Source organism: Corvus cornix, chromosome 4 (genome assembly GCF_000738735.6).
Source record: "Corvus cornix cornix isolate S_Up_H32 chromosome 4, ASM73873v5, whole genome shotgun sequence".
Classification (NCBI taxonomy): domain Eukaryota; kingdom Metazoa; phylum Chordata; class Aves; order Passeriformes; family Corvidae; genus Corvus; species Corvus cornix.
In genome coordinates, this window is record NC_046334.1 from 4,276,603 (window position 1) to 4,289,838 (window position 13,236).

The 13,236-nt window shown below is 46.3% G+C and overlaps 2 protein-coding genes across 2 annotated transcripts; one reads left to right on the plus strand and one right to left on the minus strand.

The window, feature by feature from the left end:
• Positions 1-529: 529 nt before the first annotated feature.
• EXOSC9 (exosome component 9) lies at positions 530-5,448 on the plus strand. The gene is made up of 12 exons (XM_039551003.1): positions 530-640; positions 810-904; positions 1,490-1,609; positions 1,698-1,800; positions 2,197-2,334; positions 2,434-2,516; positions 2,668-2,800; positions 3,267-3,355; positions 3,547-3,693; positions 3,903-4,093; positions 4,391-4,469; positions 4,971-5,448. The coding sequence occupies exons 1-12, from the start codon at positions 575-577 to the stop codon at positions 5,050-5,052; spliced, it is 1,326 nt and encodes a 441-aa protein (XP_039406937.1). The 5' UTR covers positions 530-574; the 3' UTR covers positions 5,053-5,448.
• CCNA2 (cyclin A2) lies at positions 5,408-12,986 on the minus strand. The gene is made up of 8 exons (XM_039551004.1): positions 12,776-12,986; positions 12,441-12,669; positions 11,473-11,588; positions 10,919-11,142; positions 10,178-10,382; positions 9,303-9,416; positions 8,900-9,033; positions 5,408-8,490 (listed from the first exon to the last, which is right to left on the minus strand). The coding sequence occupies exons 1-8, from the start codon at positions 12,914-12,916 to the stop codon at positions 8,439-8,441; spliced, it is 1,215 nt and encodes a 404-aa protein (XP_039406938.1). The 5' UTR covers positions 12,917-12,986; the 3' UTR covers positions 5,408-8,438.
• Positions 12,987-13,236: the final 250 nt, after the last annotated feature.

The window sequence follows — 13,236 nt, forward strand, 5'->3', positions numbered from 1 at the left end:
TTTGTTTTAAATTCCAGATGGCTTTCCCGACGACTGGCACTCCGGCATCAGCCCTCGCAGCCTCTGTCCCTTAGGTGCCGCCTCACGGCTGAGGTGCACACCCTGCAGTGGTGCGGCTTCTCCTCGGGTGCTGTGTGCAGTTTTGGGCACCACAATATGGAAAAGACACTAAGCTATTGGAGAGCGCGAGGACGGTGAAGGGTCTGGAGGGGAAGCCGTGTGGGGAGCGGCTGAGGGCACTTGGTCTGTCCAGCTGGAGGAGACTGAGGGGAGACCTCGGCATCCTCAGGGCAGGGGAGCTGAGGGGCAGGTGCCGATCTCTGCACTCTGGTGACCAGGGACAGGACTCGAGGAAACAGCATGAAGCTGAGACGGGGCAGGTTTGGGTCGGATAGCAGGAACAGAGTTTTCCAAACGCTGTTTGGGCCCTGGAACACGCTCACCATGGCAGCGGCCGCCCCGAGGGGACACGCCCGAGGGCGGGAGCGCGGCGCGTGCGGGCTGGGCACGCGCGGCGCGCGGCGATGACGCGCGCGCTCCCCGTCCCCGCGCGCTGCCCCCTCACGGCGCGGCCATGAAGGCGACGCCGCTCTCCAACTGCGAGCGGCGCTTCCTCCTGCGCGCCATCCAGGAGAAGAAGGTGCAGCGCCGGCATCCCCCCTCCCTGCCCCTTTCCCTTTCCCGATCCCCTTCCCCGCCGTCCGGGGAGCGCGGCTGTCTCCGGGTCCGCCCCTCCCCGTCCTATCGCATGCCGGGCATGGCGCACTGACCCGCTCCATGTGTGTGTCCTTGTCTGCGTGTTCCCGCAGCGCCTGGACGGGAGGCAATGCTACGACTATCGGAACATCCGCGTCTCCTTCGGCGCCGACCGCGGCTGCTGCATCGTGGAGCTGGGCAGGACCAGGTGAGCGCGGGGGCTCGGCCGCGGGCCCCGGGTTGAATAAAACCTGAGGTTCCCAAACCTGCAGAGATCACTGTAAACAGATTGTAACCTTTCAAGCCTTAAAGTCGTAGTAATTCAAAGGTAGGAGCAAAGAGGAGACGATGGAAAGGAAGGAAGTGGGAAAGGGATGGGGTTTCCGTGATGATTTTAATTACAAATAATTTATAAAATGCAAAATTATTCCCAAGTTTTCATCCCTTTATTCACTGACCTCGCATTTTGCATTCTTCCACTAACCAAACGACCCTTTATTCGATGTGGAAAAGTGAAATACATGCACTTATATAAATATTTCATCACAGTTTCTCACATGTTCCGAGTCAGTTTTTAGGCTTAAAAGACAGGAGTGTGTTCTAATTCCTACATTTGGTTCTTTCAATGTTGACCAGAGTTTAAATGTGTATGACAGGCATTGAACAAGAGACTGTCGGGAGTGAGAATTACAAACTGAAACCCTAAACACACGCTTTTTTTCCCACATGTGTGTTTCGTCTCTAGATTCTTCCTGATGCGTTCTGTGACTTGGTGCTTTATTTACCTTGGCAGGGTTCTTGCACAGGTCTCCTGTGAACTCGTTGCCCCCAAGCCCAATCGGCCCACGGAAGGTGTGCTCTTCTTTAATCTGGAGCTCTCACCCATGGCTGCACCTGGGCTGGAGCCTGGCAGGTAAAGTAGCTGTCTTAAAAGGACTAAACAAGGATGGCACAAAAGCGACTGTAACCATGTTAAGTTTGGGTTGATTTCGTTCCAACAGACAATCGGAGTTATTGGTGTCACTGAACAGACTATTGGAGCGATGCTTCAGAGATTCCAAATGCATTGACACTGAATCTCTCTGCGTTGTTGCTGGTGAAAAGGTAGGAAAACCTCCTAGTTCCTGGTAAAAGATTCGTGTAGTCCAATTTTAACTTGGTCTGTTTCTTGTGTTGGAAAGAAGTGCTGATTTTAGGTTAAAGATCCACACATCTGCCTTGACAGGTATTTTTAACTTGCATGACTACATAGGCTTTCTGAAGTACCCGGGACCCTGCAGAATGATGCTTAAATTGTGCTGAAGTGCTACATATTTTGTCATAATTAAATCTGGCACAGTGGGTGTCTTGGAATATGCCGAGATCTCTCATCTTCTTAAGCAAAGACCTAAAGAATATATGCTGCTTCTTTTTATGGCTCAAAAAAAAATGAACTAGTTTTGAAAAAAAATTAACTTCTGTAGAATCAAGCAGTTTTGTATTTTTTTGTATTTTTCTCAGGTTTGGCAAGTTCGGCTGGACATGCACCTGTTAAACCATGATGGCAACATCACTGATGCTGCCAGCATAGCAGGGATTGTAGCTCTGTGTCATTTTCGCAGACCAGATGTGTCTGTGCAAGGAGAGGAAGTAACTGTGGTGAGTTGGTTTGGTTTTTTTTAAATTTCCTTACATTTCTTTGTCATTTTGAAATTGAGTTTCATAAATAACTGTATTCTGGGCCAATTCCTTTCCAAGTACACTCCTGAGGAACGTGATCCTGTCCCCTTGAGTATCCACCACATGCCCATTTGTGTCAGTTTTGCCTTCTTCCATCAAGGGTAAGATTTCGAGGTCTTATGTACTCATATAAGGGGTATAAGTCTTGTATACCCATAGTTACTAATATGCAAACCAACTCCTTTGTTTAATTAAAGGTAGTAAGTTGCCTCGAATTTCTACTGTTGCCTATATTTCAAAACTTGATTCTAGGACCTATTTATTGGTGGATCCAACTGAACGTGAGGAGCGGGTGATGGATGGGCTCCTTGTAATTGCCATGAATAAACACCATGAAATTTGTACCATCCAGTCCAGTGGAGTGGTTATGCTGGTGCAGGATCAGGTAAACCTTTGCCTTGACCAGTCCTTCTGTGGTATATAAACTGGTTCCTGTGCTGCAGTCTTGATATGGAAATATCCATGGCATTTGGAAGCTAAGAAACCAATTAACTGTCTGATTTTATTGGAAAAGATGGTGTAGTTTTAGTCCTAGTAGAAGAGCATAGTACTGTGTACCATGCTGCAGAAGGGATGTAGAAAATGCATAGTTTTTGGTATTTTTATTTTTTCCCTGTGATTTGGCTGAGAAAGCCTGCAAATTATTTCCACTTGTACTCTGAGGGAGAGCTAGAGGCTTGTATTAAGCTTTTGCATAACTCTAAGTGAATCCAGTCCCTCATAGTAAGGTGCCATACTTTGAGAGATTCCCGTGATTTAAACGTTTGTGATTCTTATGATGCTCTACAGTTTCAATTAAAAACTCCTTGCTTTCCTGGTTGTAAACTGTTTTTTGTATGTGTAACAAACAGATTCTGAGATGCAGTAAAATAACAGCTGTTAAGGTTGCAGAAATAACAGAACTGATTCAGAAAGCCTTGGAAAATGACCAAAAAGCCAGGTGAGTGCTTTGGGAGGGGACGGAAATGGGTGCTTTTAAGAAATGTAGTAAAAACTAATGTCAGCTTGTGGTTTCAACAGCAAATTGTCTTCACTTGTATTTGTTTTAAATAGCAAGCATTTAAATTTGAACTCGAAAAGAGAAACCATTTTTGGGTTATTCTGAAATAGTGTCTGTCACTGAATGACCAGGAAAGAAGGCGGGAAGTTCGGCTTCGCAGAATCGATACCCAACCAAAGGATCACTGCCTTCAAAATGGAGAGTGCTGCTGTGGACACCAATGACGTGGAAGAGCAAGCTGGAGAAATCATCGCTAAAGCTGACCCTCCTGCTGAAGTGTATCTTTTCCCGGGTATTACTCAGGAGAAAACCAGGCTAAACATACATCTAGGATTCCTCATACTTTAGGTAGCCATATATCCTTCCGAGGAAACATCATCATTATCATACTGGTTTTGGTTTTCTGTGCTTTTAATTCCTTGCCTGGTTTGCTCAGAATACGAAGAATTTTACCAGCAAACACCAAGATTTTTCTTAACTCCTGCAGTTTTGCCAATCCAGTATTGCACACTCCTGGGACAGCCCAAATTGGGGAAGGAATAGAGAGCTCCTGGGGGGACCTTGAAGAATCTGAGAAGGAAGAAGCAGCAGAAGAGGAAGGTGACAGTGAGGCAGCTGCTTTTGAATGTGAGAAAGTGGAAACTGAGGATACAAGTACAAGGAGGGAAACTAAGAATGGTAAGTATTTGTTTTTCTAAATATTAGATCTTGTTACATCACTTCAATAACAGTTTAGAATTAGAATGTGAAAGGTCCTGAGGAAGTAAAACGATTGTAGCCACTTTGCACATTTGCTAATTCACTTGACCTGGTAATTCTCTTAAAAACTTGATTTCTGTAGTATAGGGAGGGCTACAAATGAATCAGAAACCCCCTGGAATGTTTCTTTTAAAATACTGTGGTTATTAATTACAGGACTCATTTGTACAAAACTGATCACTGTTTTGGGGATGGTGGGGTTTGTGTGTTTTTTAGATGAACCCATTGTACTGTCTGACAGCGAGGAGGAAGAAGTTGTCATTCTGGAACCACAGGAGCTACCAAGGAAGACAAGGTAACCAGCAAGTGGAATTAGGGGGGGAAAGGAGTTTGTAGGGAGTATTTCCAGGAAGGACAGGATATTGGCAAGGCCAGGAAAGGTTTCAGTTGATCAAAGGGAGTACAGATATAGCTGAGAACAAGGAAGTTTAAATCTAGGCTAAATCTCTGGCCTTCTGTCCTGGGAGGCCAGAGCCTGGCTAGTCTGCAGCTGTCTGAAATGGTTGTGGGTATTTGACTCATTCTAGTCCTTCCAAAGGGAGTGAGAACATAAAAGTGGATCTCAATCAGTGGCTCCTTAGAGCTGCTGCAGAGATTCAATGTGCTGCACTAGAGCTGATGTTGAGTTCTCGCTCCAAGAAGCGAGATCTGCTGCTGTATCCCTGCACGAGCCATGGAAATGCTTGGCACCAAGTGCAGTGGGAGGTTGCCAAGTTATGGATAATCAGTCTGTGTTCTTATGAAACAGTAAAGCTATTCAGTAAGTTTCTCTGATACAACTGTTGTTTACTTACAGAACAGAGACCAGCTCCAAACAAGAAAATTCAAGTAAGAAAGCATTTAACAAAAGGAGAAGAAAGAAGAGAACATCTCGTTAAAGCAGTCATCCCTCCTGCAGGAATGCTGTATAATACGGATTTTGGTGTATTATTACTGAGCTTATTTTTGTAGATAATTTTATTTCTTCCCCTTCCAATATCTGGTTCTGCTTTTATATATATGTTAAAACTATTGTACACAGATTTAAATAAAAAATGGTGCCTGTAACTGAAATCCCAGCAGAACTGCAGAGAAACTCACCTAGTTCAGCTTTCTTTACAGGGGAAAATCAAATGTGCTGTGATTAAAACCATCTTGCCCCTGTTACTCCACACCTAACCTTGTACTCAAACTGCTTCGTGCAAAAATCACCAGAAATGCATGGACTTCACAAACTAGCACAGAACTTCAGTGGAGTTTCTTAAAAAGTTTAATTAAATATTACATGCAACAGACAGGAATGCTTCTTGAACTATATGCAAAGAGTTATGCTCTGAATTTAGGATCAGGCAAAACAAAGAGACAAGGAAGATTCCAAAATACCTGATCTGGGCGCTTTGTTTGCAAACAAGTGACACTGGAAACACACACATATTTACAGAGTGAAGCAGGGCTATTTTACAGGTGACCTCAGTGTTACATGAGCTGTGAACAGGAGAGAAGTTACTGTTGCAGATTTTACGTTCCCCAAACCAGGTTAAGAACTTAATTAAGAAAAAAACCCCATATATAATCAAATTGCTCCCAGCCAGGCAAAGCTTGAATCAAGTTGTGCTCTTTCAGAAAGGGACCAACACACAAAACCTCTTTTCTCCAGGAGCTAAACCAGTGCATTTTCTTAGTGTCAAGTTCTTCCAACCCAAAGTCACTGTCCTGAGTACAAAAATGGGTGAAGATGCAGCTCCTTCTTAATTCTGTAGTACCACAAGACTGTAAACTTCTTCAGAAAATAGAACAGTATTTTTTTTTGTACTGCTCTTTCCCTCTTCCCACATAACATCTCATCCCTACATTCTTTAGAGCCTTTAGTTGAAAGGCCTAGGAGTTAACCTGGATAGGCTTAACAGTAGTACAGTACAACCTGGGATATTTTGTTCAAAGCTTAGAAGGAAAAGCTGGAATTGTCCCATATTAACTTCGGAAAAGGAGAAGGTGGAAAAAGACAGTACTTATGAGCACAAGCAAGAGCTGCCCTGAGAAAGGAGGAACTTGTCATGCTGGGCAGAAATGCCACCTCCTGACTGAAGATTTTTTGTTAGGCTGCAGAGGAAGTCATGTTGATAATGGTGAATATAAAGCTCAGGGAGCGTGGAAGAATTTTTCTCTGTGCTATGGGAACAGTAAGGGAACAACCTCCATTGAAACTTGAGCACAGCTCTTTGATTAAGCACCAAGTTAATACTAAAACCCACTGAAGTCCTTTCACCTAAGTATTGCTACTTTTTTTCTGGAGAAAATAATTAATAAGCTTGCTTTAAATTACCCTCTAATGTTCATATTTCTCAGTGGTCTTGGAATACACCACAGAAAGGAAGGGGAAGGCAGAACCCAGTTTCCCAGGAAGAGCACTGTGGCCTGTTATCTTCAAGTAATCGCTGCCAGTCAGCACTGCCAGTTACCCTTCCAAGGTCAGAAACGGTGAAAAACACATTCCTCCTTGTATAAACTCCATCTCCTGCAAGGTTAAAGTGTTTCCAACCCCAAGCACCAGACATGATACACTGCACAGGCTGTCCCAAGTTCATTTTAACATTTCAGTGGCAGCCTACTGAAATTAATCTAAATAAAGGCTGTTGGCCAATGAAATATGGTTCCTCATTAGCCATCAGACAATGCATAAAAGTCCAAGTGCATCCTAAGAAGCTCAGATTGGCCAAAAAGGCCACTTGTGCTGCATATTTTGACCAGATATTTGATCACCACTCGGCTCCATTGGTTTTGTAATTGAGGTGGTTCAGGGAAGGCTCCGGCAGCAGCACGAGGGTGGGGGCACTGTAGTAACTTTGTAGTTGCTGCAGTGAAACAGAGTTGTGTCTTAGTAACACCTGCTTCTCAGCCCGACAGATGAGGATTTTAAAGAAATTATTTCAAATAGCCCACACCCTAAGAGCTGTTGGACATGTGTGAGGAGCTTATACTGCTGGGTGCCCAGATAACCAGAGGCAGCCTTGACTCAACTTCAAGTCAGAGGCACAGGTTTCACAGGGCAGCCCTTGCCAAAAGGCTTTAGAAATGAAGGCCAGTTGAAGATGGCAGTACTGCACCTCAGTGATTTTAAGCCATTGGCAAAACCACTAACATCATCAGATGAAAAACTGTTTATTAGCCATCCTGGAAATGGCTTAATTCGGCCCACTTCCGTGCACTCGCTGCTTTACACACAAACAACAGCAGGTACAGGGCAGCATCACTCCATTTGCACAGGCTGAAGGTAAACATTCACTTGATCTAATGCTGATTAAATGCCAGTTTGCTCATGTAACAGTTCCACAACTAAGGAAAAATATGGCACATTTTTGTTGTGTGCCACAAGCTCCTCCCAAGCATGAGGGGTGTACAGAATTCATGCTGCTCTGCACACAGCCCATCCCTGCCAGAAGACATTCTGTGCCCTTGAGGGCAGAGCAGCAGTTCACCCCCCTGAAGTTTAATCCCTCCACCACCCCTAAAGAGGTATGAGGCAAGCAGACTGAGGACTCATTTTCTCAGTAGGCATCAATGGACTTTTGGGACAGCCAACACATCAGTGGGAACTCTCCATGGGTTTTAGATTACTAGCAGTTTTACACTTGGACTAGAAAATACCGACAGCAAGACCATTTTCTGCGTAGCGGAAGCGCGAGGTATGAACTGGTGCAGGAGTTTCAACTGTGCAGTTCCTGCAGCAGAGCATTCAGCCTTTCCCTGATGAAGAGCTGGCACTACATTATATAGCAATTGGGGCATGTCCTAAAGAGCCTCATGAGTCGGTTCCAGCAAGGAGTTCTCATGGCCATAGCTTCTTCCAGTTTTGTAGCCATTAAGGCACGTTTTGGATCTATGCTAAGTCTCAGTTTAAACTAGACAGTATAAAAATGCTACTGGATACTCTGTGGAGTCCAAGTATTTCTTACCCAGAAGGAGAAAAAGCCCTACTATAATAATGCACTGCTAATATTAACGTTTAGTCTATAATTAGATAAGCAGTCTCAGACTTCATGTGGCCTGCATGGTTAATTCTGTGCCTGAAGAGAACATTTTGATAAAAACACAGCTAAAACTCTTAACAAGATTGCATGTACAAAAGATTTACATTAAAACCACATGAAACTAAACTTCATAATTGAAGTCATCAAAGTCTGTATTCATATTCTGAGTGATCATATCTAGAATCCTAAACCATGTTTAAAACTGTACATCATTTCCTGGTAATATACATCTGTTAAAAAGATCAGTCTCTTGATTATTACAATAAGTTTAGTGTGTCTGGTGGGTCAATGAGCGATACTCCGTGGTACCTAGAGAGGGAAAAAGAGAGGCAGGATGTCATCTTGCTCAAGTGCTCCCTGCCACGAAGAGCAGCATAACTCACTGCAGCAAAACACATTTCCCACCAGGCAGGAAACATTCTGGGGCTTGTTGGCTGCCATGCCCCACACAGATTTTTAGGAGCATTAGGTATCACCAACTGTAGGAATGTCAAGAAAATTCCTCCAGTTTCTACCCGACAGTTCAGACAGCAACAGAACACCAAGTAATTGCTTTACAAACCACCGTGAAGAAACCCAGGGAGTCTTGTCCCCATTTCACTGAGGAGGTGGATTTGGTTAGTTAAGTCTGCCTGAAGACTCAAAAGATACACCCACACCCCACCAGGCAGTTACCTGTATGGACAACTCAGATGTTAGCATCTCCACAGATACTCACTTGGTACTCTTGTACTTTTCCCGTATGGACTGTTGTGTGTGCTGGGCTGCTCTGAGGTAGGTGTTGTGTAGGTCTATGAGGCAAGGCTTGATGTCTTCAAGGGTGTAGCCAGTTACTTTGCACAGGGATTCAGGCTGAGGGGAAAAAAGAAAGGGAGAGAGACATTTGAATGTTGCTGTCTGTTTATGCTGACAACCAGTGGTGGAGTTTTTAGCTTACTGTTGGAAACATATTACCCACCCATCCCATTTTTCAAATACCTCGGGGAGCAACCCCTAATTAACAGGCTAGAAGTACAGAGGGGCTGCAATTCCTGCAGCCCTGACCCAGCATTCAGGACTGTGTATGAATACACTGAACACACAGGGAGGCCTGTGAAGGCTCACACTGGAGTGCTACATACCCAGGTTTGTCCAGTGAGTGTGTAGTCTGCCAGATGGAATGCTGCAGCAGCAATAACTGATGGCAAGTATTTCAGGTAAGGATCAGCATCAATTAGGCTCAGCTCTCCCAGGTACTGCAAGGGAAATGAGACATGGAATAATCTTCTACAAAACTTAACAGTTGCATTAGAACCCCAACTTAAGCTTCCAATCCTGCCATCAGTTGGAAGGACAGCTTTTATTAGTGTACGCTTAGTTTCTCTTTAAGCATCTCCTGCTGTCAAACAGCATTCCACCACATGCTTTACCAGCACATTTTATGTTTAGGGACATGTAAGAACTAAAGGAAAGAGTGTGGTCAGGTCTGACCTTTGCACAGTGAGACAAAGGCTTCTGTTTAGGAGTTCATACAGATAGGATCTATTATAACTTAAGATGAAATGTTATCTGTGCTCTGCTCTAGAAATTAGCCTCTGGATTTAGAACTTGCTGCTTGTTGAGGGGAAAACCAAAACAAAAGTCCTTTTTTGCCAAAGTGTGTGGGAGGGTAGGTGTGGCAGCTGTAGCTAAGAGAAAGGGAAACCCCTATCTAGCAGTGTAACAACCCCGAATTTACAGTTCATTATCTCTGCCTGCTCTGACTAAGGATGCATGCTTTAGCCAGGCAGAAGTGCCAGCCTCTGATAAGAATGGAGTATGTCAAGCAGAAAGTGGCAATAGGAGTATTAGTTTCCAGCAGTGGGGCACTACTTCTGGAGAAGCACAATTCAAAAGGTGTATATATGTTATACACATATATATATATATATATGTGTGTGTGTGTGTGTGTGTGTGCAATAAATCTCTGCAATAGAACTCTCTAATTACATGGGCTGAGCTAATAATTCTTACATACCATTGACAGGCTCTCCACTTTAGCATCTGTCTGCTGGTGTAGGAAGTACTGGGTGAGGAACTGGTTGATTGTTGGAGCCGCCAAGTCAAATGACAAAACCTTCAGAATTAAGTGCTCCATCCTTAGGACCTGCTTCTTCGTGTAGGTGTCATCTGTGATGTAGACAAACTCAGCTACTTCAGGAGGGTAGATCTCTTCAAACTTTCTGCCAGGAGAAAGGTTTATGAGTAAATAATTGAGTACTAGAAAAGCAGATAACCACCAACACTTAATGAAACACTCATTTAAATTCTGATTTTGGAAGGAGCTGGGCACTGGTGCCAAACAAGTTTGCTGCAGTTGGTTCAGTAGCTCTTGAATCAGCAGAATTTGAATTTAGAGAGCTATAACAGCATGATAATTTAGGACTAAGGAATTTGGGACTTGGAGTTACTGAAACCCCAGAATAAGCCACTAACCTAGTAACTGGGGCAAGCACAACTTTCTTTTCACATGCCTTATGCATATTCCCTCAAATACTCTTTAGATGCCAGCTGCTGCATCTGGAAATAGCGGATCCTCACTTTAGGGGCAATCTACAAAGATAAGTGCCAAGCTTTTAGGTGGATAACTCCTGATTTTATCCCAGTATGAAGCCCTCCTGAGTCAGTCCTGCTCTAGGCAACAGAACAGCAACAGCCACAAGATTTTCATCTGTATGAAACCAGCAGGTAGAACTTGAAATGAAGCAATTTCACTTACGATGCGAGCAGCATAGCTGCAGTACCCACAAGCTGAAGTTTTCCTCTCAAAACAGACATGGAAGAAAGAAACCTATCAATGTAATTTACAGCTAAGTGCAGAGTTTCATTCTGTAATTTGTATTCTTCTCCAACTTCCACCAGCCAGTCCACAAGAATAGCCCGCATGTTGTTTGTGATATCAGGTTGCTTCTTCATGTAACCTATTTTAGGCTTGCATTTCACCTGTAGGTTTAAATGACAGGTAAAGTTGAGTTTGGATCACATGCTGGTAGAAAAGCAACTGTTTAAACTCCATTTATCACAGCTTAACAAATCAGAAGTAAACACTGGTGAATTTAGGATCAGTAAGTTCTATTTCTGTAATCTTGCTTTCCAGCTTGCACATGGCACAATCAACTTTATCACAATAAACCAGTCCTGTGCTCTTATTTCTCCCTTTCTAGCAAGCTCTAATTTAGTCACTGTCATGGTAACTCATGTTCAGATGCATTTCTCCACCCCAAACTCTTCCCCCATGAGCCCATGCAAATAAGAAGAGAGAAAGCAGCTCACCTCCATTTCCCTCAGGTACGTATGGATTTCGCTGATATAATCTGGCACGTTATTAACGTTTGGTGCTTTCTCTTCTGTTTCTGAGGTTATTGAAATATCCATAATACTTGGAGAATCTAAGCAGAGCATAACAGCCATGTTAAAATGGGCACCATCACACCACTCCCTCACAGCACAGGGAACCTTGGGCAGGCTCAGTCAGCTGGACTAGGAGTTGAGGAGGCTCTACAGAAGCCAAATGTTACGGCAACAGGGAAGTTTCCCCTTCCCCCTTTCTCTTCTTCCCGCCAAGAATAAAGGGATGGAAAACTCTCTTGCAATTATGTAGTGCTCAGTAGACCCTGTGTTACCTTGTTACATAGATGTGGGTCCCGTAAGCTTACACTGTGGTTTAAAGCAGGGCTGGAATGCCAGAATTTTTTGTAGATCCTGCAGAAGTGGATCACAGTAAAATCACCCCTCAGACATTCACATGCATTGCAGAAGATGGATCTGGCAGTTCTCATTTTTCACATACTGGGAAGAGCTCAAAACACTTGCAACCACTACAGAGTATAACCCGGGAGAAAAACCTATTACATCTTGGGATCTGCCTGGGTAAAGTCCCCTTCTAACTCTGTAATGGTAGCAAAGGGCGAGGCTTTATGGGTTGCTGTTGTCTGTAATCTGGCTTCTCTCATGAGGTACTGATAGTTAAAGTTATAAAGAATAAAACTGCCTAAAAGAGCAGGGGATAAGAACACAGCAGCTCAGCTGGATTGAAGAGCTGTTGTATCCTGGTGGTAGGCTCAAAGGAACCAAACCAGCCCGTGTCCCACACCACAGCCCTCCAGCTGCCTCTGGAAACCTGAAATTCCCTGGGTGAATTCCTCCACGCTTCCCGGGGGCAGGGCCCTGCGGGGGGAAGCAGGTGGGACGCGGCCTACATGGCGCTCAGGGCCGGGCAGCGCTGCCCGGGCGTCACGTACCGAAGCTCAGCTCCATGGCGTTGCCCAGGGGGGCCAGGGGCCGCCGCTCCCCCAGGGCACACACGGCCGCACGCAGCCCCAGCGCCGCCTCCTCCTTCTGCCCCGCCGGGACGCCCCGCTGCCGCCGCGGCTCCCGCTGCCCCTCGGGCTCGTCCACATGGATGGAGAAGGGCTGATGCTGCTGCAGCCCCGCCGCCGCTCCATGGCCCTCGCAGCCGCCCCGCGCCGCCTGTGGGGAGAGCGGCCGTCAGCGCCCGGCCCCTGACAGCTCCCGCCGCGCCGAACCAGCGCTGCCCCTTCCACATCCCCCCCGCGTCCCGCCGCTCCCCCCTCACCTGCAGCGGGATCCCGGCGCGGTGCTGCGCCCCCCGCAGCAGCCCCAGCGCCACGCGGGTGCCGGCGGCGGGCAGCGCCGCCGCGGCTTTGCCGGCCGCCGGCGGGGGCACGTTCTCCTGGTTCTCCTGCTCCGCCAGCATGGCTGCAGGAGGAGCGGGGGGCACAGCGGAGGGGACAGCGGGGCGACCGCGGGGCCGGAGCGGCGGGGCCGGGGACGGGCGCGCCTGGAGCCGCCCGCGCCGTTCAAGTAGCCCGCGACTCTTGAACCGCCCAATGGGCGCGCGCTGCGTCACGGCCGCGCCGGATGGGGCGGGCGCGGCCCGGACGGGCGGACAGAGGGACGGACAGACAGACACGGGCGGACACGGAGGGCGGGGAACCTATGGGGAGGGAAGGCGGCTGCCTGGGACACCAGGCCCCGCGCCCGCCCAAGGGAGGGAGAGAAGCGCCTCAGGCCTTC